We start from the raw sequence: 10654 nt of genomic DNA, 5'->3' as shown, positions 1-10654 counted from the left end.
CCTCCCACTCTCTCTCCTTGCATTGAGCGCTTGATCTCCAGTCCCCACTACTTCACTGTTTCCCCTCTCTACAGCTTATCACATGCACACGGTCTTTCCCTAGAGCTTCAAGGTAAAGTCCACAGCAGCACTTTGCTCCCTTTCTCTTTTTGTTTCCCTCCCATGTTTGGCCTCTCACGTGTCTCCCCCCACCCTCTCTCATCTTCTCTCTTTGGTCCTTGGTGCTGTGAACATCTGTCATGCTGTTGTGTCTCAGAGCTTCTGTTGATGTTGAACTCTCACTTTCAGTCCACGCCTCATTATCTCCATAGACTCTTTGTCCTCAAGCTTATTGTAGCTTTCTTACATGCTTTCACTTTTGAACTTTTCACGTGCCTGTGCTGCTGAAAATCATCTCTAGCTCCATTTCAGTGGCACCCATCATTTGCCCCTAGTGGTCTGGGCCCATGTGCAAAGCTTGTCTAGCTTGAGGGTCACATCCATCCTCTGTTGTTTCCCTCAGGGAGAAAAGACTACAGCTTTCAAGTGAGACCTCCTACCTTCAAATATGATTGGAAACACTGAACATCAGGTTTAAGGACACAGCACTGATTTGCTCTTGCCTTAACAAAATCTCCACGAGACGGGCTGAAGTCATTTAACAGCAAATGCACTGAGATTGAAATGGAAATTGAAGCATTCGGCTGAAGAAATGTTGATGAGGCCTGAGGAATAAACAACAGTCTACGTGCTGAGCAGCTTTATGTAACTTAATCCTCAAGGGGTTTGTAAATCTGCCAAATAAATAGGACATATCCCATGTTATAGTCAGGGAGCTATAGCCTGGTTTCTGTTCTGGTTGATTACATTTGGAGGCCTACCAACCTGAGTGACAGGTCTTTTGATGGTACAGCACTGTCAGCTATACATACTGTATCTATTGCTGTGTGAAGCCTGCAGACAAACTGAATGGCTCAAGCTCTGGTGGGAGTAACACTGTGAATAATACAAGACAAAACATGCAGTATTAACCTGAATGAAGTTCCTATAAGATCAGGGACAGCACATGTGTTAGTGATTTGTCAACCCTTCCTTTCCTTCTTTTTTTACTTTGTTTCCACAATCAGAGGAGTCGCCCTCTGTTGGTCATCATAAAGAATGCAGGTTTAACTTCTGTCTTTGTACATTTTTCCTGCCATTCCCACATACTGGATTGATTCATAGCAACTTTACTCAACCTTGCCTTCCAGAGCAATGCCGATCTGTGTAGTTTGCACCCACTGACACGGTGATGAGGTTGAAATGCTGACTTTCAGAGAACAGAAGTGCTTCCTAAATGAACAGCTCTGTGTCTGACCCAATTAAAAGTGCACTAGCCTGAGTGTCATCTCCTTAGCACCGCCACCATAAAGTGACTTACCCTGACATCAGTGTTAGAGTTTTAGGGTTTTGCTATCAAGTTATGTTCTTAAACTGATTACCCTTAGGAAATGTTTCTCGGGGCTCCCTAGAAGTCAAATCTTCACACCCACTTAGACTATATTTTAAGTACAGAGCATGAATATTAAATCTATCTAGTCAGTTACTGATAGTTTTTAATGCATGACTGAGAATGGGAGCATAATGGCCTCCACACATTTTCTGTCAGTACTCATAAAAAATGAACACAAAATAAAATGTGTCAGGCCAGCACAAGCTGCCAAAACAGCTTCCCTTCAGTTTGGCATTGATTCTGCCAGTCTGAACTTTACTGGAGGGAAGAATACGATTTGTCCATAAGATGTTCCCTCAGTTGGTCTTTTGATGATCTAACGCAGTGGTCCAAAATCCTCAATACGTGTTGCAAACCTATAACATACAAGCCTAATTCTGTGTAGCATGTAAATAAAAGCAGAATCCAATGCAAATCTCATATTTTATTTACATATCGAACATTTAAAATGAAAAACATGTGTAATTTTAAGGAAAATATTGAGTCTAATTTGAATTTGATGTCATTGACGTGTCTCAAAAAACTTGGGACCGGGCCTGTTTACCACTGTGCAGCATTCCCTCTTCTTTTAACAGCAGCCCATAAATGTCAGGAAATTGAGGACAGCCTCGTCTGATATAGGATTCTAGTCCCGGGCCTTCTTTGCCATATTTTTGTTTGATGATGCTCCAAATTGTTTTCAGCTGGTGAAAGGTCTGGACTGCATGCAGGTCATGCTGTTGTAATAGATGCAGTATGTGGTTTACCATTGTTTTGCTGAAATATGCAACGCTTTCCCTTAAAAAATAAATAGTGAGAGCATATGTTGCTGTAAAACCTGTATATACCTTTCAATACTGATGGTGCCTTTTTCAGATGTGCCAGTACTGCCAATTCCAAACTAATACAGCCCCATACCATCAGTGACGCAGGCTTTTGAACCTAGCACTGTTAGTCCCTTTAGAGGGTCACATCTTCCATGTTTTCCAAAAATAAATACAAATTTTGTTTTATCTGACCACTGAACATTTTTCCACTTTAATTCAGTCCATTTTAGATGCGCTTTGGCCCAGTGAAGATCGTGGCAATTCTAGAAAACATATGTTCACATATGTCTTATTCCTTGTGTCATAGAGCTTTAACCTGCATCTGTGGCTAGCATAGTTAACCGTGTTCCTGAGCACATGCAATGATTTCCATGACAGAACCATGACTATTTTTAATGCCGTGCTGCCTGAGGGCCCAGAGATCATAGGCGTCCAGTATTGATTTTCGGCCTTGTCTCTTGTGCAGAGAGATTTCTCCAGACTCCAAGTCTTTTGATGATATTGGGCCCTCTGCCCATCTTTACTTCTGAGAAACTCTGATTTCATTTTACACCGTATCACAACATTTTAGGCATTAAGGCTGTATGATTCTTCCTCTTGATAGTTTCAACCTTGGTTAGACCACTCCCAATGCGAAATAAAGTTATAATCACTAATAAGAACATTGTAGTGAACACAGACGTGTCTTAATCGCATGTCTGAGCAACCTCTCCATAGCCTCTGTTAAATAAATGCCCAAAGCCTCAATTCTGGACTTCACACCATGAAACACATATCTAAATTATTCCAGCACAAGGTAACTATTTACTTCCATGAATCTGATGAAATGCTGCGTTTTTGTTCCCTACAGACAAACCCATTCATCTGAACCTGTTATTGTGTAAGAACAAAATAAACAGAACACAGTGTTGCAAAATACTTCTCATCCACAAGTGATAGTGGTGTGTCAGAATCCGTCAGCACTGTTTACCTTTAGTAAACTATGAAGTAAATCTATGACAACAGTACAAACTGTCTGACTGTTATACTTTGCAAAACTGAAAAACACAGAATTACAAAACCTCCAGTTTGTTAGATCCACTGCTGAGCTAAAGTGTTAAAATACAAAAAAGAAGAAAAATAAAAAAATAGACTAAACCAGCAGAAATGAACACGTTTTACCACTGTGCTATGGTATTTTGTCATTGTGCATTTTTATACTTATATAATATATATTAACAAAAGATGGATATGCTACAGATTGTATGCACCCTGACTCTAGTCTTTAGAGAGTGTCTGAATAGATGAATAAAAGTCAGATTGCACAATTATTTATTTTAGATTTCAGGAATCGATGCTTTTGTTCTAAACAGAAATTTCCAGAGCAGAGGTGCTGCCTCTGAGCAGATATAAATACTCCCAGCAGAAAAATGCACAACACACTCGACAGAAGAGACTTAGCATTGCTGAAGAAGATGAATATGATCCACAGAATGTCGTAAGTTGGATTATTCTTTGGTTTTCATCAAATCTCTTAATAATTAGAATCCATAAATCAAAGCATTGTTTTACCATGAAAGGTTTTCCATTCGTCATCTATCATTTCCTACATGCTGTAAACCAAATGCTGAAATATCGATCTCAGTAATTAAATAACTGACTCCTTACAATTTCTCGTTCTATTTTTTTCTCTGCTCCCAGCTCCACCGACCCACAGAAGCAGAGGCATTTAATTTTTATTCATCATTTCTCTCTCTTGTTGTCGTGTGAAGGTTTTCTCTGACTGTGGTCGTCCTGGCTGCGTGGGCCTGCCTGGCAGATGTGGCTCATACTGAAGAAAGGATGAAAGGCTCTGTGTTAGGTAACACACAAACTCTTAATTCGAAATAAGCTTTTTACTTCAATATTTCATGTAACAAAAAGGTTTCTGCATGGTATAGTATTTGACCAGCCAAGAATATGATGTCATCATGTCATTTCTTGCTTTATAAGTAAGCCAGTGATGTAAATATCCATGTAAGCATTCTAACAATTGATGTTAATTAGCACTTAATACAAAAAGAAGTCATTAATTTTGCAGATTGTAGTAGAGCAACTTGTTTTGAATGTTAGCAGAATAATCAGAGGTTATCACAGCTAAAGATCAGTCAGCCAGTATAGTAGGCTCAGCTGGCCTCGGAAAAAGAAATAACCGCATAAAGTCAAATAATTCAAACAAGGATAGTTAAAAGTATTCAAGCATCATCAAGTTACCCTGAAAGCTGATTCTCTTATCTCAATGTTGCGTTTTCAGTCGGAGAAACATTTCATTGCTTCTAAAAACCACAAGTTAAAATCAAAACGCTTGCATTTTAAAGTATGGGTCTCAGTAAAGTTCAGTAAAGTTTAACCAAAACTAAACTAAAAACTACAACTATATGCCAAAATACATTTTTGTTAATTAAATAGAAATATGACTTGTAAAAATAATTAACTGTAACTAACTGAACTGATTTTGTAAATTTGGAAAAGTAACTAAAACAAAATGACAATATACAGGGAATACCCCTATGATACTGTTGTGTACATGAAATTTTATGGTAATCCATTCCAGCTTTGTTCGGATAAATGAGTGTGGAACAAACCGTATTTTGACTTACTGCCATACTCGCAGATTACTGTGACATTTACCACTGCACTTCCTTCAGTATCAAATGGAATTTACAGTCAGAATATAACTCCATATAAACTGATCCAAGCAGCCGCTTTTTCACTTCAAGCACCCACAAAATTCAAAGCTGTGAAAAAAACAGTTTTCACCAGCTGTGTCAAACATAGAAGTGGGCTGTGAAAGGGCTCCAAATCATCCCAGTTGGGTGGGCTTGCAAATTACAGTAACAGCTGCAAAAAATATAGGGCATTGTTTTTAGACTTTTTTCCTATATTGTTGGTCTATTTTTGCAACCTTAACACATTTGCATACCACAGTGTGGTATGAGAGCTGCCAAAGTTGCTTTTTTTTAAATGCAGGCTGTTCATCAGTTCTGTAAATGGGTATACCATTCAATTTGATTATTGCAATAAAGCTCTCATACTTCTCTAAACTAAAAGGGAAGAATTTATAAATATCAGGGTATTAAAAATGAGTTTAGTGGTCAAACCCACTTGAGATTAAATTGGGCTTCATGTATTCCTTGAACTAAAATGACTTTGACACCCTTGGGTTATAGCGAAACCTCCTCTGCAGCTGCTGTTCAGACAGATAACTCCTGCATTAAATGACACGTGCTTTCCTGAGGGATCTGAGGACTGGTGACTTCTCTTTTTTCCCCTTCATTTGGCTCTGAGGCTTCTGCCTTTGAAAGGGAAATCTTCTGCTTCCCTGCTTCTCCTCAAACAGCTGATAAAAAACTTTACAATAATCCCAACAATCAGTTTCCAGTGAAAGATAACTGAACCCACTGGAGACGTGATGAAAAAGACATTTTTAATAAGACAAACGATGCTATTGTTTATTAAAAATATGAACATAATGAGACAAAGAAAATAAGAAATGTAGCACAGATACTGAATCCATTCATTGTCACTGTGATGCGTTAAAATAATAAGTTGTTCATTTCTTGTAATCCATTATGTACTGTACTTAATACAATAGATGAACAAAATATTGGAACTCATTCTTTGTATATTAATTCTGCCAGAAGAATGTAAAATTACAAGAAAATTGATGATAGTCTTTCAGTGCTGAACGGAGCTATCAATATATTAGTCACAGCAGTCTTCATGATTATCTCAGCCACACAAAAGACTAGTGGATGAAAAGCACAGAGAACAGATCCCATATTTTGCTCCATGATACATTATTTAAAGTCTGTTGTTTTTGAAAAGGCTTTTTAGAGCAAGAAAGTGTCGTATTCAGATGGAAAAGCTCTGCTAAAATACAGGAAGAGATAACAATATTCTTTAATGACTGAAGTGCACAAAGTAAAACGTGACAAGCCTGACATCAAGCAGGTCATGTTTTATTAATTAGGTTGAAGTTCTACTTGAGGGAAAATGGGAAAGAGCAAAAGTGCTCAAACTGACAAAGTGTCCTTAAGGTCTACGCCTAAAACAAACATGTTCTAAAGATCCGTTTATGCAGGAGGTCTCATTAAGATAGAGAGAGAACAAATTAGAAAGCAGCAAAACAGGATGAGTGAAACAACAACAACAACAAAAACAACAAAAACAGCAAATTAATTAGAATTTATGGGAATACCAAAGATTTGCGCTTCATTAAAAAAAAAATTTTTTTAAGATGACAATAAAAGTCATCTCAAAGCACTTTATACTATAAAATGAATGAAAACAAAGATACTACAGGATAATAACAAAAAAAAATCTATACTCTGTACTTGCATTTGACCAGATGCCATTAAATTAAATGGTTTACATTGTGTTTATGTGACAAAATTACATGGAAAATGTACATGTAATCACATTACTTAAAGTCAGCATTATGGGCATGAATATTGTTTTTTGTGCAAATTGTATGTAGGGCTAAGAGTTGCAGCAAAGCACAGTAGTTTACTTTAAATGTTTAATTTGAACCAAATGTATGCAAAATATACATTATATGGCCAAAAATATTAATTCACCCATCCAAATAATTGAATTCAGGTGTTCCAGTCACACTTTTCAGGTCTATAAAAGCAAGCACTTAGGCATGCAGACAGTTTCTAAAGACATTTGTAAAAGAATGGGTTGCTCTCAGGAGCTCAGTGAATTCCAGCATGGTACCATGATAGAATACTGCCTGTGCGTCCAGTTGTGAAATTTCCTCGTACTAAATATTCCACAGTCAGCTGTCAGCGGTAATATAACAAAGTGGAAGCGACTGGAAATGACGTCAAGCCAGCCAGAAAGTTGTTGGCCACATAAAGACATAGAGCAGGGTCAGCATGGTGTGCCTCAGGTCTGCAGTCAAATACTGCAAACCTCCAAACCTCATGTGGCCTTCAGATTAGCTCAAGAACATTGTGTAGAGAGTTTCAATGAATGTGTTTCCATCGCTGAGCTTTACATCACTAAGCACAATGCAAAGGATGCTGTGGTATAAAGCATGCGGCCGCTGGACTCTGGAGGAGTGGATTCGTGGTTCCTGGAGGGATGAATCATGCTTCTCCATCTGGCAATCAGACAGATAATGGTAAAAAATTCATAAACAAACTCCTAGACCTTGTGGAAAGCCTTCTCAGTAGAGCTGAAGCTGTGATCGCTGTGACATCATATTAAACTGTATGGCTCAAGAATGGGATGTCACTCAAGTTCATAGTGTCAAGTTCTTCTTCTTTGTGGTCTTTCAGTTGCTTCTTTTAGGGGTCGCCACAGCAGATCATCTGCCTCCATGTCATCCTCGGTTTATCCCTATCAGGGTCACAGGGTGTGCTGGAGCCTAGCTACCATAGGGCGAGAGGCAGGTCACCAGTAGGGCAGGGCAATATGGCCAAAAATATTTATCACGATATATGTTTGAAAGTTTTCGCTAACGATATAACTGACTATATAACTGATGTGAGACAAAATACTTTACAACTCCACAACTTTATTAGTGCAAAAAAACCTCCATCAATGTATTTTCACTTAAACAAGCATTTTATGTGCATTAAAGCTATATAAAAATGTAACAGTGCAAATGCCTTGCTGACAGTTTAACCAAAAAGCATTTCCAGTGGAATATATGGACATATCCTGAGCATAACCATGTATAATATCCACAAAAGTTAAAAAGAGGTGCTTTGCAGAATGAAACTGCAGTGGTGGCAGTGATGGTGGAGTCAAACTCTGGACCTTCTTGCTATGAAGCAGCAGTGCTAACCACTGCACCACCGTGCTGCCCTCTATCTGTCACACTAACCCATCTAAACACATTAACCTAAGACCCAAACTTTTGTTAGGATTTAGTTGGACATCACAGGTAAAAAATGTATCCTTTTTTAACAGAAAGTATTTTAAAGAGGTTGATAATGAGTTTAAACACTATATATAGAGTATAACATCTAATGTCCCAATATCTGGATAAATGGTCTCCAGAGGTCAATAGTTTTTGTAAAATGTGGATGGCGAAGCTTTTTTGTGATGGCCTAAAATGTGTAAACTTGAACTGTAGGCCAAGACAATATTTGACAGGATCGACAGGATTATAAATAAGAATGTCTGCGTTAACTTCCCAGCCTCCAGGACAGCATCACTCCGCTCCAGGCGAATGGTTGGTGGGAAACTGGCTCCTCATGTGCCCTGGCAGGCCATGGTCTACATTGCTGAGAGCATACTGGATGGAGGTTATGCAGGCGGTGCTCTCATCTCTGACCGCTGGGTGTTGACGGCTGGAAGAAACCTTTTTGTTAGGAAGAGTCGGGAGGACATTCAGGGACAGGAGCCTGTCATCCCTAAAGTGTACCTGGGAATTACAAAAAAGGATGATGCTAATTCTTCCAATGAGGTTGCTGTTGAGAAGGTAAGCAAAGAAAATGTTGTAGAGTCAAGAATTATATTATTTTACTATATTGTATAATGTGTTTGCTCTGTCATTTCCATACACACCATATTTTTAAGGTTCCACAAGTTTAGAAAATCATCAAGTATGTGGATATCTTTTTCATTAAAGTCAAAGTTAAGTCATGAAAGGATCGCTTTTTAACACCACATAGTTGCTAGCATTTCTGAGCTTAAAAAAATTTGTTCAAACCTTCAAGGTGAGTGATGTGAATTCTACTGAAAGAGACCAAGAAATGATTCATGTGAAAATATATCACCTTTTATGAACTTCTTTGAAATCCGGCATACTTACGTGTCTTTAGACCTTAAAATCTATTATCAGCGGGAAATTAGTCGTCATTTTAATGGCTCTTACTTCATACTTCATTACACGTTTATTTTGTATTAGGAAGCACTGCTTGAAAGTGAAAAAAAAAATACAAAGCTAAATGCAACATCAAATTAAAGAACAAACTTTTGCATTTCCCTCCTGCAGGTTGTTCTCCATCCAGGCTTTCAGAACCAGTCTGACTGGAACAACGACCTGGCTCTGATCCAGCTGAAGCAGCCTGTCGTTATAAATGATAAAGTGACCCCCATCCCATTACCAGAGAGAGGCCAGGACCTGGCCAAGGCTGTGCGTGGGTCAGGAATTATCACTGGATGGGGCTGGGGACCCCTTCTCACCCCTGCTCCCTTTCTCAAACACATCGTAGTCCCCCTGGCCAATCACTCTGAGTGTAGGGCTGAGTATGAAAGTCTTGCACTCACGCCAACTGTAGATGATGACATGATCTGCACCACTGCCACAAAATATCAGGAGAATGTCTGTTTTGGGGATGCAGGTGGAGCTCTGGCTGTCACAGATCCTGAAACTGGGGACATATATGCTGCAGGGATCCTTTCCTATGATAAATCCTGCACTAGGTACAAGCATGCAGTGTATATGAAGCTTTCCTCGTATTTGCCCTGGATCCACAGCATTATGAGAGGAGATACAGACACATCAACTGCTGTGCGCTTTAAAGCAATGTCTGCGATGTACAAAAGGCAGTAGTAATTTGGCTGTCCTTTAAGTGTTGAGGAGGTGTTTAATCTGTGATTCGTTTTTTTAAAGTGCTTGTAAAGTAACACCTGTTGTTTTATATCATTTAAATCTGTGAAAAGAGGGAAAACTACACTCAATAATTTTTTTTAAAAGAAGAAGAAGGAATAGACATTAAAATGTACCACAGTAAAAGCAATCTCTCTCCTTTCATCTTGGACAGTGATGCCATAAAGCTCGTCAACTGTCAATATGTGTATCCATCATTTGCATTACTGCCTTCTTGCAGCTCGCTGAAAGTTGCGCTTGTTTCATGCTCATAGGAAACTGCACCCTTCTCTGTCAAACCGATGTGTTTATCTCCCGTTAAGACTCGAGCTAAAGCTAAAATGCTAGCAGATTTTTTTCTGGTGGTTTGCACATGTGCCTTGTGGATAAAGCACTAGTATTTCACTGTTAACTGAGGAGAGACCAGTATACGAAGCAAGCTGCCCCTGTTTAGCTTTTACTGCTCTGGGATCAGTTATGATTGCTGCTTCATATGGAAACACAATGACCATTAGCAAGTAAACGAGCTTCAGTGATTTAGCATCGCAAACAAATGAGTTTCATCTTGTTGCACTTTGTCCAACATGTGTGATGTAAAATGAAGTTTGAAAAAAATGTTAATAATTCATTTAATACATTAACAAAGAAAGCTCTGATGATGTGAGGTCTAATAAAATACAACAGATCAGGTGCAGCCTTAGCTAGCAGCCTTAGCTAGCTCTTTCAGATTGGCATCTATCAGATTGTTTTAATATAATATGTTTAACCACCTGCTTTGCAAACACTACACATTCATTTTTCCTTAAT

The 10654-nt window shown here is 38.6% G+C and overlaps 1 protein-coding gene across 1 annotated transcript; it reads left to right on the top strand.

The window, feature by feature from the left end:
- Positions 1-3731: 3731 nt before the first annotated feature.
- On the top strand, positions 3732-9811 carry hp (haptoglobin). The gene is made up of 4 exons (XM_063492400.1): positions 3732-3754; positions 4029-4117; positions 8451-8734; positions 9251-9811. Exons 1-4 carry the CDS (start codon positions 3732-3734, stop codon positions 9809-9811), a joined length of 957 nt encoding a protein of 318 aa, XP_063348470.1.
- Positions 9812-10654: the final 843 nt, after the last annotated feature.

Source organism: Pelmatolapia mariae, linkage group LG1 (assembly GCF_036321145.2).
Source record: "Pelmatolapia mariae isolate MD_Pm_ZW linkage group LG1, Pm_UMD_F_2, whole genome shotgun sequence".
Taxonomy (NCBI): domain Eukaryota; kingdom Metazoa; phylum Chordata; class Actinopteri; order Cichliformes; family Cichlidae; genus Pelmatolapia; species Pelmatolapia mariae.
This window is presented reverse-complemented; position numbering and strand designations above follow the sequence as displayed.